Below are 14642 nucleotides of genomic sequence, written 5' to 3'. Positions count from 1 at the left end.
CCTATGGGAGATCGATGCAGAGTATTCCGCACGCTGATTATGCTATACTGACAAGCTCGTGTGAGCCCAGCCTTATCCTGCATGATGAATACACTCAAAAAAGATACACCAAAATTGTGCTTTTATTAAATTATATCTAAAAAAAAAAAATCCAAAAAGTTGTATGTGCTCCAAAATGGTACAAATAAAAGCAACAAGCTTCACACAACCCCATCAACGAAAAGATTTTTTTAAAATCTTAAAAAATGATGGCAGTCAGAAGACGGTGAGAAACTTGTAAAAAGTAGTATAGCAAAAAAGCAAAAAAAAACGAAATAAATTTGGTCGTAATTGTACTGACCACGGAATAAATTATACCCTGCAGAAATGGCTAAATTGAGGTTTTCTTTTTTTTTTTTTTTTCCAGAGGTCAGAGCCTGTGATGCTCTGCGGCGCACGGACCAGAGCTATGCAGCAGAGGTATCGCTTCTGCGCTGTAAGGCCCAATGCACACGGCCAGGTCGGATTCAGCATGTGGAATCCGATCGGGTGCCGGCCAGTGACCCCCCCCCCCCCCCCTCATACCTGTCCGGATATTTTCTCCTGTGTTCCATGGATGTGCCAGCCGGCGCACATGTGCAGGACAGAGAATGCTGCGCCAGCGATGACGTTGATGTGCGGTGATTTCAAAACTGACATTTGACAGCCAATGTAAGCCATCCGTACAAGTCCTGCATGAAAATGGAGCATACTGCGCTTCTTCCTCCACGAGTGGAAATCGTAAGTGATTTCCACATGTGTGCATGGAAGAATCATTTTACATGGCATGCCAGACACCCGCCGCGGATTCCGCAGCAAAAATCCACCCGTGTGCATTGGATCTAACTGATCTTTATAGAAGCAGTCAGGGAGATCTGGCAATGCCAGACCCTTGTAACATCAGACCAAAAGATACAGGCATACTTTTTAGCAAGGTGTGGGGGGGGGGGGGGGGGGGGGGGGTCTGTGTTTTTTTTTTTTTTTTGTTTGTTTGTTTTTCCGTCCCCCATGTTTTTGCTGAAAAGTGCGTCTTTTAGTCCGAAAAATACCGTATTTGTTTTAAAGGATATTTATTTCCCATGGATATTTTTACAAAAAAAGTTTGGGAGTTTAAAATGTTATTTAAGGGACCGGAGAGGGGAAGTCATGTTACCGGATACTGCTGCTGCTTTCCTGATCTAGCTGCCAGTCTGCATGATTCTAGGGCCCCTCTTCTCAATTTCAAGATGGCCATTTTTAGAAATTCCTGTTAAAAATTTAAAGGTGTTTTCTAACCTATAACAGAAAAAGTGTCCCACAGTAGGGATTGTGCAAAAAGGAAAATTGTGTAACAAGAAAATAAAAAATAGCCATTCTCTACATTATTGACCCTCCCATTCCCCTTGTGGTGGTCCCGCTCATCACTTGCATGATTGCTGAGGCAGTCGATGGTCTGCAGCAGTCATGTGAGTGAGTGTAGCGCCATCGCTTCCTGTGTCGTGGGGACCGGGTCGGCAGCGCTGGATTGGAGAGGCTGGAAAATAGCTTTTATTCTTTCCTATTTCCTTAACCCTTTGCAATCCAATTTTGGAATCAGGATTTCCTAGGGGGCTTTCTCTTTCTGCCATTATACAATGGTGCCATCTGCTGGCTAGAGCCAATACAGCTGTATGTGACATGCTGGAGAGGTCCCCGACTACAGAGTGGCCAGTAATCTACAGTAAGGAATACCCTGCCGGACGTTTTCCGACATCGGAGCTGTACAGGCTTCAATCAAAATGTCTTTAGACGTCAGACAATGGATTGGAAAGGGTTAATATGTTGGGAAATCCCTTTCTAGTAGTTAGAAGTCCCTTTCCTCATAAGGAACAAAAATGCTTGTCTTAAAAATTGCCATGTTTCTTGTTAAACCTGACAGCGTTATTGTGTTCGCTGCTGTTCTAAAGCTGTATGACAGACGCCTTCACATTGTGCCGGGGTCCGTCAGGTGAAGAATTGAGGCGGTAACTGTCTAACCCCATTTACCTATAATTGCGTCTTTGGTAAGATGTACGGTGGCAATCTAATTTCCAAGGGTAGATGGGAATATAACCTTGTGCGCTCCATTCTGGTGGGGCGAGTGTCTGCCTGTGGCACCTTGATGGGTCGCTAGTGTCATGTTCTGCTCTTCAGGTTTCTTTTCAGCTCCTTCAACTTCTTAATCTTTTGGTATTGCTGGCTGAAGTCAAAGTAGCCGTCTTGTTCAGGACTCCAATAGACTGATGTCTCCTCTTTTTTTTTTTGCAGTGTCCAGAAAGACGTGCGAGGAAGAACTTGGCCTGACGAGTGTGAAGAAGCATTTATGCACCTTTCTGGCTGCTGGCCCAGACTTTCCACCAGTCCTGACATCTCATCAGAGCGAAGTGTGAGAACAAGGAAACTTCTTTGTGCTTCTGATTTCTTCACTAGTGCAAACAAGGATGTCTCGGAAGCACAGCAATAAGGGTGAGTTTTTGGAGTATTCCATTAAAAAATTTTTCCCCCCCTTCAACAAACAAATCCTGGTCTATTCCTCATGTCTGCTATGTCTCTTGTAAAGGGCTCCTCCTCCATTTTTGAGGTATCATGATTCCGGAATATTCTAGCGGAATTCTACATGTGGTTATTGAGCAGGAGAGCTTTAGACTGCTTTCACACTTGCGTTGGGGTCAGTTCAGGCTTTGCATCTCTCGCAGGTTCATGCCATGCGATAAACAAGAAGGCTCCGTAGATGGACGATTGAAAACATCGCTTGTGTGAAGGAAACCATTGAAAATCATTGGTTTTATAGTTCTGCACTCTTAGCCGATTTTTAATCGCCCGCGTGAAGGCCTTTAGTATGCATTGGTGGCCTAAGACACTACATGAGGATCTGACTAGTTGGGCAGCGCCGGTTCATTAAAGCAGGTGTAGTATGGTGCATGCTACTACACCGCGTGCATCAGGTAGTCAGAGAAGCGATGTGGCAAGCTTTGTTTCTCCAGGCCTCCTGGTTTAAAGGGGTCATTAGAAAAAAATAACTTACTGTATTCCTCCCCAGGCAGTCTTCTTACCAGATCTTCACCTCACCGATCTTCTCCTGGCTCCTCCAGTTCCCCGGGTCACCTCACCGCAAGCCAGCTGCATCCTCTTCTTCCTGTTGTGGAGCATTCATTCTCTGCATTCTCCTTCCAGCAGGTCCGTGTAGATTACGTCATTAGTGATGTAACGTTCACTGCCTAGCAGGGAATGCCGAGCTATTTCCGAGACTGCGCATTTGTAATGTCTCACCACGAGTGTTCATATACTATTGAAGTGAGACAGTGGGCATTCGCAGTCTCGGCAACAGATCGGCACTCCCTGATAGGCTGTGAACGCTCTGTCACTAATGACGTAACGTACGCTGACCTGCTGGAAGGAGAATGCAGCTAATGGATGCTATATAACAGGAAGAAGAGGATCTGGCCGGCTGGAGGTGAAGTGACCCGAGGACTGGAGGAGACAAGAGAAGATGCAGTAAGAAGACTGACGAGGGAGGAATAGCTAAGTGTGTGTTTGTTTGTTTTTATGACAAAACCCCTTTAACTGCACTAGTTTCCAGCACTGCTCTCTTTGGAATCCCCTGGAAAACCCCAACAATTATGCCGTTTCTGCTGTAGTCCTCTAACAAGGATTCCCGAAGCACGGTCCAAGTTCACGGAGGCTCCACCTGGGAAGCACTAATCTCATGCTATGGTGTAATAAGCGCTAAATGATAGGCACAGTTTCAGAAGTTGGCACAAACTTGAACATTTAACTTCAGGGTTTCTTCTATGCAGTGCCCTCACAGAAGGCTTACATTGTTTAGGAACTTGGCTGGCAACTACTGAACTAGTTATCTAGGCAGGATAAATAACCGTTTGCATGAATGCCATTTATTATTCATTATAGTCATTCTTGTTCTTACCACAATGTAAATCGTTAAACGGACGGCGCCTCCAGAATTATGTGTAACTGGTACCAAACGAAGGGCCGGATGGATGGATAATCTACAATGAGGGACCAGGTTATTAGAGGCTCCCCTCTGGGAGCAGGTTAGCTGTCCTCTGGCCTTCAGAGGGGATTCCTCATAGTTTACACGAGGTGTTGACGCTGTTCTGCAGGGATGTTGGATGCATCTGACCAGGTGATGTTCTCCCAGTGTTCAGTGATGCAATCGTTGTGCTCTTTTACCCGTTAGTCTCTTCTTTTCTGTTTCTCTTACGGTGCGTTCACACGTTGCTGATTTGCTGTGGATTTTTCTGCAGATCTGCAGTAGATTTTTCCCATTCAATTAGAATTCAATTCATAGCATGAAATCTGCTGCAGATCTGCACCAAAATCTGCAGAAAATCGGCAACGTGTGAATGGTCCCTTAGGGCTTATTCACACGAGCGTATATCTACCGGCATTTTCACGGCTGGCCAATATACGCTACCGTCTGGTGCATTGGATACCAATGCATCAGATAACACAGGCGTATTCCCGCGACATTAAAGCGCCAGGCCGGGCAGGTCAGATAGTCCTAGAACTATCTTCCTGGCCGAACTACGACTGCTGCCATAGACTCCTATGGGAGCCAATGACAGCGGTTGGAGAAGGGAGGTGGGAGAAAGTTCAGCTAAACTCTTCCCCTCCCCCCTCTCTCCTCCCCTACAGCTGTTTGCAATGGGAGGGAGCGGAGCCCCCTCTCCCATTGCTGGGTGCGGACAAGGGGTGGGCGCTTAGCTACGCCCCCTCTAATTGCAAACAGCCAGAGGGGAGGAAAGAAGAGGTGAGCCAGTGAGTGGGAGGGAAGGGGGAGACAACTAGCAGAGGTAAGCTGTCTCCCCCTGTCCGATGGCATATACGTGGAGCCCGTGCATCACATGGTAGCGTATATCGGCCTGTGCTCCCCCTAAGACACGTTGTTATCCCTCTTGACCCATATCTACAGGCTTCTTACTAGCCAAGCGAGAAACTTGCTGCACACCGATGAGGGGCAAAACCCCGATACAGCTGTCTGTGTTTGGTTTTCTGGCGTTAGCTTACAATTCGCAATCATTATTATAAAGAGTTGTATAAAGAAAGGGTCTGACAACGACTTGCAGGAATTCTGCCATCCAGTAGGTGGCGCTGCAGAGGTATTGTTCCATCTTTCTTATTTGTGGGAAAGTAGTAACGCATGAAGAAAAAACTATAAATTTGGTATCGCCATAATTGTAGAGATTCAGAGAATAATAACCAATCATTTATACTGCAGAGTGAACGCTGTGAAATAACAAGACAATGGCAGAATTAATTTTTTTCATTAAAAAAAAAACAAAAAACTTGAGTTATCCAACACATTATATGTTTTCTAAAGTGGTGCCATTAAACAATACAATGTATCCCGCAAAGAGGAAGGCCTTTTTTTTTCAGTTGATTTAGCAAAAACAAATTGGGATTTAAAATCGAGAATCGCCCATAAGCTTAAAAAAACTTTATTTTTTTTTTTTTTTTTTCAAGGTTTTGATCATCTTGAGAGCAAGAATATTGCAACACGTTGCGCTATTCTTGCCATCAAGTGTCAGAATTCGCGGACAATAGTGAAATTTTAGCCTAAGGTCGGCTTCACTCGAGCGCAAGCATATTTGTGTGTGCATGAGTGTAGCGATTTTTTTTTTTTTTTTTTCTTTTTCTTTTTTTTCTTTGAACGAACAGCTTATTTGTGCGCAGCAAACAAAGTCACGCCAATTTGAAATGGCTAATGAGCTCCAGATGTGTGTTTTTTGTTTTTTTTCCCCCTGCGCAATTATGCCATGGATTGCACATTACCTTGCATATTGCGCACGTATTTCCCCCCCCCCCATTGACTTCTTTGGGGACTTTTAGTGTGCAAATAACTGTATGCGACCGCAATGCGTGTGTAAAAATACGGAAATGCGAATGAGCCCATTAAAATCAATGGGTTCTATTCTCTGCTCGTGTGAAGCTGGCTGAATGCAGGTTTGCTCCTGGGTTGATGTATAAATGTATAGCGGTCTCTTTCGGGTTTTGGGCGCCTGGTTCCCTTGTGAAGCAGTTGGTGTTATCCCAACTCTGTGGCGGAACTGGAGAAATGAAGCTTCCAGCTCGCGGTCACCGGCGAGCAGATCTAAAGTAACAAAGAAAAACCACAAAGTGCCATCGCTGTAAGAAGCTCAAGGGAAATCCAGCGCTAATCGCTTGTGCAGGGTTAGCGGCCGCTGGGTGACTAGCTGTGGGAAGCACCGCACTGATCCTGCACACCTTCCTCGCCACATGTCTGTGTGTGCCAAGCTGGAAAGCTGTTCTTTCACCTTATAATCAGTGTTGGAGAATATGAATCTTGTGGTCACACGTGGTAAGGCAGCATCCGCTTACGAGACCCAAATAAATGGTTAACCCCTTCCTGCTGCAGCCCTTCATTTTCTCATTTTTCTTTTTTTCCTCCACACTTAAAAAAAAAAAAAAAAAGTTGCGCTTTTTTTGGAATTCTCTTTCCAGTTACATACGGTACTTACACGAGGGCTTGAGGTTAATTTTTTTTTTTTTTTTCTTTTTCCAGACCGGTTGTAACTTTCAATAGTTGTTGTTGTTTTAAAAGTTTTCCAGCGCATAATAAAGTTTGTTAAACAAGTGAGGGGAAAAAATGGAACTGCATAACTTTTGGCGAGCGTTTACTTTCATGATGTACACGATGCAGTAAAAATTGTTTTATCCTTGTGGGTTAGTATGGTCAATCACAAGTTTTTTTGTTTTTTTTTTCAGTTGAGTGTTTAAAAAAAAAAAAAAAAAAAGTAGAAATTGATGGCCACAACACATCTGACAAAAGTTGGGGCAGGTTAAGAAAAACAGCTGGAGAGTCCATTTCCTCCTAAGGGTGACTACCCACTACAGTTTTTTTTTTTTTTTCACAGTGGAATTCGCAGTGTTTTTTTTTTCCTGCAGGGGTCTATGGGACTTGTAATGTTAAAATCGCAATTTCGCGGTACTTTGCGCGATCGTGATTTTAGCATTACAAGTCCCGTATGACCCCTGCAGGAAAAAAAAAAACGCTGCGAATTTCGCTGTGAAAAAAAACTGTAGTGGGTAGTCACCCTAATTGTATAAAAAGAGCGCGTGACGTTAACTACACATGGGCCTGATATCGCCCTCGTCAACGCATGTTTTACCCGCTGATGCAATGCAATTTTTTTTTCAGCCCAAAACTTCTCACTTCTGTGAAATTCAGATTTTGCATGAGTTCCATGTGTGATAGAGGATCGCAAGTGTTTCCCATTGATTTCAATAAAAACCCTCACGTTGCACGGCATGCGAGGGCTGTTAGGTGTATTTCACAGTCCCACTGAAATCAATGGGCGATGTGTTTTGAGGAACATAAAAATTGGGCATGGCACATTTTTATTTTTTCCTCGCAGCATCGCTGTAAGGGAGAACCATGGCTCGTGTGTATGGAATGGAGAGTTTATATTCCATGGGTTTTGAGTCTCGCAAAACATAAAGCTTGTATGAGATTAGCGCTCATGTGAAACCAGCCTTAAGAGACTGAGTCAGAGGTTCACCAATCTGTGAAAACGGTTCCACAATTTTCAGATACAATTTCAGAAAATTGTTTTTAAACGTAAAATTGCAAATACTTGGAATATCCCACCATCTACAATACATACCCTGTTTCCCCGAAAATAAGACGCGTCTTATATTAATTTTTGCTCCCAAATATGCGCTACGTCTTATTTTCAGGGGGTGTCTTTCTATTTCGCCGCAGCAAATCCGTCTGTGGCCGCTAATCCCTCTATTGGCCAGCTTTGTGGACGAAATTTCTCAGAAATCTCGTCCACATGGGACAGCAAATCTGTCACGGCAAAGCTGGGAGAAGCCGGTGTTGTGGTGCGGATTCACCGACCACAGAAACGGAAAAGCATGCAGCCAGGTCGCTTCAAAACAAGCAGCTGAGTGCCGTGTTTTTTGAAGCAGCGCTTTCCCGGCGGAAATCTCGCTGTTTATCGCTGTGGCCAAACTGCGAGATTTCTGCTGGAAATACGCTCTGTGAGAACCCAGCGTTAAGAATCACACACAGGTTGCCTGACTTACACACAGAGCCATAAAAAAATAAGGGCTGTAAAGTAACGTACCTGTCTGCAGACAGAAGTTCCTGTACCACTTGTAAGCAGGGATGGTATTGCAGCTTCCGGCCACCAGGGGGAGCTCATCCCAGCAGACATGTACAGCAGGAACAGAACGTACAGTATGGACTTTTCCAGCCAGCAAGGGGAGCTCACAGCAGCACACTCGTACAGCATAGCAGGGACAGCAGACTGTCTGCAGATCTACCTGTACATCTGGAGGTAGGAGACAGGCCTCTTGACTTGCCTGCACACTTTACTATGCCTTACTATCGGTGGGGGCCTTATATTTGGGACTTCTGCAAATTTCAGGGGGTGTCTTATTTTCGGGGAAACGCGGTAGTATCAAAAGATTAAGAGGAGCTGGAAAACTTCATGTGCACAAAGAACAAGGCCAACAGTCATTGGATGTTTGGGATCTTCGGGCCCTCAGGCTGCAGTGCATTAACAGCAAGCATGACTCTGTAATGCAAATCACTGCATGGGCTCAGGAACACTGCCAGGAATCATTGTGAACATGTAAGGTACAGCTGTATGAAAGAAGAAGCCATATAGCGACACTATCCAGAAACGTTAGCTTCTTCTCTGGGCAAAAGCGCATTTAAAATGGACTGAGGCTAAACTGCAAACTGGTTTGTGGTCAGATGACTCAAAGTTTGAACATTTTTTTTGGGGGGGGGGAATCCATTCAGACTCTGCCTCTTATCGGCACACCGTTCTCTGGTATGAGGTTTTAGAACACATGCCCCAATCCAGACAGCGTCTCTTTCAGGGAAGGCCTTGCATATTTCAGTAACACAATACTACCTCCATCACAACAGCACGGCTTCACAGAAGAGTCTGCAGTCCAGACCTTTCACCGACCTTCTTGTGCACATAGAGCCTTAGGCTACAACAAAAAAAGCACTAAAACCACAATGGAATTACACTGGACAGATCAACCACAGCTTAAACAAGATACCAAGAATACTCCATCTATATATGCATGTGGCTGTATCTATCTCTTTTCATACATGTATCAAATAATTAAAGCGTACACCAACAAAATATATCATGTATCTCCGCCATAAGTGGGAAGGAAGTACAAAAAAACCCATTGGTAATAAAGTGCAACTGTAAAAAACCCAATGAAAGCAATGGGGGAACAGCGCGCTCCTGTGCCACAGCTGTGGCAGGGGAATCCTTCATCCCCGCGGGGAGTCCCCTTGTCATTGGGCACTATGACAATGCAGTCAGTGTTCAGTAATGAGGGGACTCCCCACGGAGATGATGAAATCCTCTGCCACAGCTGTGCCAGAGGACCGCAATCTTCACTGTATGTCAACGGGGCTGCCGTTGACCCCACTGACCACAAGGTGAAACCCCTGGATATGACAACATCTAGAGGTTGCAGATCCAAAAAAAATCCTGAATGCCGCTGTTACTTGCGTTTTAAAATCCACTGCCCTATATTTACCGGTGCGCATTTTTGTGCGCAGGTAAAAAAACGGGCATGTGACCGCTGCCAGTGAAAAGCATTGGTTCTAAGGCCGGGCTCACACGAGCGGGTCAGATTCCGCATGCGGGAGGTCTGTAGCAGATATCAGCCGGTGACCCTGCGTACCTCACGGAACTGTTGCGCGTCTTACAGTGGTGTTTTTTTTTGTTGTTTTTTTTGCTTGTTTGCATCTCCCACGCCGACGCTTAGCGATGACGCAAGTACCTGTGGCGAATACGCAATGTCAACTGTGTATGGTTTGCAGATCGGACGCCTATATTGACATCTATGGAGGCCGTCCGTGCAGATTCCGCAATAAAAGTGGAACATGCCGCGATTTTTCTTCAATAGTGTGAATGAAAAATCGAAAATGCATGCCTTTTCAATGCCGGCCTTTTACCATATATCATCAGCAAAATCTGCAATTCAAGTCCGCTCGTGCGAGCCTGGCCTAACACTGCGCAAATCCATGGGGGAAAAAAAACAAAAACCACTTCAGGACCTCATTAGACTAAATGGCCATTCTTAAATCGGGTGGCGGTCGTGTCCTGTACAGTAAAATACGTCCTGTACACTTCCCCTTTAATGGAGGATGTGACGCAGCACTCCACAGAAGTGCGTCTCTCCCCGTATGACTTCACTGAGAAGTACTTTGAACGATGTAACCTGTACAAACAGCTGCGGGGCCCGCGGGGATTTACTGCCTCTAATTATATAGCAGAATGGCGGTTTCCCTGTAGATTATAAGATACTATCAGCTGTACAGGAGAATGTAGATGTGTTGAATACATGATTGCCAACTGGACTTTTATCAACACGTACGTTGTCTAAAGGCGGTATACACCACCGTAACCCTCTGTCTATTGTCCCGGGAAGTCTAAAGTAAAAATTAAAGCAGCACCTATTATAGAAAGTTCCTATCACTTTTTTGTTTCTGCAGCTCCCGGCCAGACTTGGCATCTCTATGGTAACAGATGGCAAACAAATGGCAGGTTGAGTCAAGTCTGTAGCCTCTTGCCTTGTGCCGATGTACATTTGGTAGCTTACACAGCAGTAGAGGACATAGAAGGGAGTATGATTGTAGTTTGTTACCATTGAGATATGTTGGGGGCACACGATGCACCTAATAGTCATGAGCCTCTTCATATATGTATTGGGTGCATCCTGACGCCTCCAGGTGCCTACACAGGGATGTATACCAGGTCTGACATGGTATCATTTATGCCAGTTTTGGAATAAACCTATATGAATCTGGTCTGGGGCGGCAACACCAATTACAACAAGGCCCGCCCACTTCTTAAGAAATTGCCACAGTTGGCACAGAAAGAAAAGTTGTAAACTTTTTGCACAAGTGGGCCTGTCTGACAGGAAAAGAATAGACTCCATTATGGTCCATGCCAATTGGTTGCATCCTAAAAGGGATCCGTTTAGCGATAACCGAGCAGGAAAATGGAATCCCCTAATGCGGGTGTGAATTCTTGCAGCCGGAACTGACCCGGCCGTCTGCAGGCGGCCTTAGAACTTAAAAGTGATGAAAAACAAACAAATCGCTGTCCTCGGAGCCCAACATACCTGCCTTCTAAGGGCACTTTTGCAACAATGTCCTTTTTAAAGTGTATTAAGATTAAGGACAAGCTTACAAGAGTGTAATAGAATTGCGCACACACAATACGCACTGAATGCAGTCAATGAAAGAACATTCAATGCCATTGATCCAATCACACTTGTGTATATACTTGTTATATAATACGCGCGTGTGTAAAAAAACTTTGGCCTCTTCTATCTCACTATGTGTTGTGCGCGATAGAGCCCTATTGTTCTCCATGGGCGTGTAATAAACACTGCACATACGCAATTAAACAAGTCAGACTGGGTACAACAGTGTATGTGAAATGCTGTCATGTGCAGTTAATAATCCCCATCGTACGCGGTGATACGCCGGCTCACACATCAGGAAAGGGATTTTGTCATTCGATTCATGCTACCCGAACCAGAGGCAACATGAACCCGGGACAGAGATGCCCATCGTTTAGGGCTTATTCTGAAACACTGCAGCGCTTTAGGGTAACTGCACGTTGCAGTTTGGCGCTAAGTTGAGCTCTGTCACAAGAGCGGTCCACGCCGGCCACTCCCTGCCCATTGCATGCACATTGACAGCTCTCTCCCCTTTTATGTGTCTATGAGTGGCTTCACACGAGCGTGTATGTGTGCGCAAACACGCGTGAATGCTGGTCCGTGCCCATTGCCTTCAATTGTGCCGCGGCTGCTGCCGGAGGCTCAATTGAAGGCATTGGTCTACTGGCACCCTGTAATTTTTTTTTTCAGGGAGGAGCTTTAAATATAAACTCTTCCCTGAAAAAAAACAAAAACATTTTAGTGTTAAAAATATACTTGTGTCCGCCACTGCCGTGTGCCCCGCGGAGATGAACACATCTGCCGCATGCAGATGTTTTTTTCATCCTCGCGGGAAATAAAGAATTCCCTGCTGCACCTGTCACAGATGTGACAGATGCGGCAAAGGAATTCTCAATCCCTGCAGGGAATAAAGAAGTCCCTACCACAGCGGTCACAGATGATAGCTGCGGTAGGGGATCCAGCTGCCAGCATCCTGTCATTGTTTTTCAGGGAAGGGCTTTAAATATAGCCAAAGGCAAAGTAGTGTAAAAATAATGAAAAAAAACATACTCTCCTTACTTCAGCTGCCAGGCTCAGCCGCGTCCTCTCTGTGCTGTCCCTGGCTCTCCAATGCAGTTCTTTGCTGAAAGAGCTGCTTGTGATTGGCTGAGGTGCTCAGCCAATTACAGGCAGCTCTCGCTGAATGAATGACAGGCGAGAGCTGCCTGTGATTGGCTGAGCGCCTCAGCCAATCATAAGCAGCTCTTTGAAGCTCTCAAAGAACTGCATTGGAAAGCCGGGGACAGCGCAGAGAGGACTTAACTATTTATTTATTTATTTATTTATTTACACTAAAATGGTCGTTTTTCAGGGAAGAGCTTTCTTGCCATCTTTGGCGGAATATTGCTTTTACAGTGTACTAACTAGCAAAAAATGACATACCATATATACTCGTGCATAAGCCGACTTTTTCAGCACATTTTTAATGCTAAAAAAGCCCCCCTCGGCTTATACTCGAGTGGGGGTCCCACTTACCTGTTTTCCGGTGCAGTGCTTGTGTTGTCTGGTATCTTCCGCTCATCTGTGTGCGCCTGCAACCTCTGTGGGTGGTCCGATGACTGCTGATATCACTGATTTGTGTCTGCTTATACTCGAGTATATACGGTAACTTAATTCTGTGGGTCAGTACCATTGCAATTATACCAAATTATTATCTGGGTTTTTTCTGCTCTACTACTTTCCAAAAAATATATCTTTAAAAAAATAAATTCTTCTGGTGGTCATTTTCTTCTGTCAATGAGGTTGTTTTGTTTTGAGGGCTTTTTTTTTTTGTAGGACAACCTGTGGTTTCTGATGGTGCCGTTTTGAAGTAAATACAAATTTATTTATTTATTTTTAAAATTTTAATCACTTCGTTGTCTTGGAGACGGAGAGACCAAAAGAAAATGACAATTCCAGCATTGTGCTTTTTATTTGATTTTTTTTTTTATTTTTATTTTTTACAATGTGATAAATTATGGCTTGTTAGATCAGACTGTTATGGATGCAGTGGTATCAAATATCTGTCTAAATGACTGAGATCTTTGCTTGCAATACCAAGCCTGGCCACTACAGTATTAACAGAGATGTCTGCTCGGTGCACAAGCAGGCTGGCCTGGCAAACAGCCAACAGACACCTGCCAATCTGCTATTGACTGTTTATCTAATTACACAGGTGTAATTAGCTCCCTCATTTGACTGCCTGCATGTTGAGGGGATGCAGCTATCTGCCCTCCTGTATCAGTAAGTATCTGGCCGTTTTCAGTGATTGTTTGATTTTAATTTTCCCCTTCTGTGATACATTGTTATGTTGCCAACTTTTATGACTGTTCTAAACTTCCTGCCAAGTAAGGGGGACACTGTGCGGACCTCTTGGTTTCAGAGTCTGTGCCCATTGTAGCGAAGCAACGAAACATGCAAATTTTCAGCTGCGCAGGTTTTGATCAGAATGGTCAGATGGCTTTTTTTTTTAACCAGAATGTTTACTCTTTTCTTCTTTGTGGACGGACTCTGCTGTATTGTGTGGTGGGAATACCAGAATATTTTTATTCTGGTCACCTTTGTACACAGCTCTGCAACCTAGTACTATAGGTAGGAAGCCGAGCCTGCTCTATATGCACCGTGTGTTGGCTGTCATCAACAGCTGACGCCCGGCTGCAACTGCCAGGATCGGCCACAGCCCTCCAGGTGCTGCTGTCAGTTCTGACATGTGCATTTAAATGGCCTAGCAGAGAAAAGGGGCTCCTTCGGTCACCCGAACAGCCTGAATGCAATGAGATTGTGGGCTGCTGCTTGCTTACTATGGTAACTTGGAGTTTTGTGACGGCCCCCAGGTCTGCCATGGATGCTTCCAGGTCGGGTTTATTAGGATGTGTTGTAAAAATACAATATGGGGACAGGGTGTAAATTATTTACAACTTTCTGCTGACCCTCCGATCTCCTGGTTCTGGGTCTAGTTCTTCGCCATTCAAAAATCCCACAATAGCTTTTTGGTTTTTGGTTTTTTTTCTGTCCCCCCTGTGTCTAAGAGAAATATTTAAAAGCGATCAAAAAGTTTGTATGTACCTCAATATGGTACCAATGAAAAATACAGGTCAAGCGAGCCCTCACACAGCTTCGTAGACGGAAAAATGAAAGTTGAGTAGTTTTTTTAAAAAAAATTTTGAAAAATCCTTCTGCACCCACACACACATCCTGGTCGATTCCATCTCCTCTCCTCACAAAGTAACTTTTCAGTCACCGCGGCTCTATGGAGACATTCTCTGTTACACAACAGGAACTTTGTAGAGTCACTGGGAAGGAAGAGTTCCTCTGTGTCATGGGAAGGCAGGAAGTAATGCCTTCGGGTGGGAAGTATGCCCCACAGTATGTATAGTGTAGTACATAGTGTGTGG

General features: G+C 44.7%; 1 protein-coding gene across 1 annotated transcript in view; it reads left to right on the top strand.

The window, feature by feature from the left end:
• SPATS2 (spermatogenesis associated serine rich 2) overlaps positions 1-14642 on the top strand; it is a 74670-nt gene that overhangs the window by 17731 nt on the left and 42297 nt on the right. Inside the window, exon 2 of the mRNA XM_066585571.1 lies at positions 2284-2481. Within this exon, the coding sequence (XP_066441668.1) occupies positions 2457-2481 (25 nt within the window). The 5' untranslated portion in view covers positions 2284-2456. The remainder of the gene's footprint in view (positions 1-2283; positions 2482-14642) is intronic.

This window comes from Eleutherodactylus coqui, chromosome 1 (genome assembly GCF_035609145.1).
Source record: "Eleutherodactylus coqui strain aEleCoq1 chromosome 1, aEleCoq1.hap1, whole genome shotgun sequence".
Taxonomy (NCBI): domain Eukaryota; kingdom Metazoa; phylum Chordata; class Amphibia; order Anura; family Eleutherodactylidae; genus Eleutherodactylus; species Eleutherodactylus coqui.
Note: the sequence above shows the minus strand (reverse complement) of the source record. Positions and strands in the feature narration are given on the sequence as shown.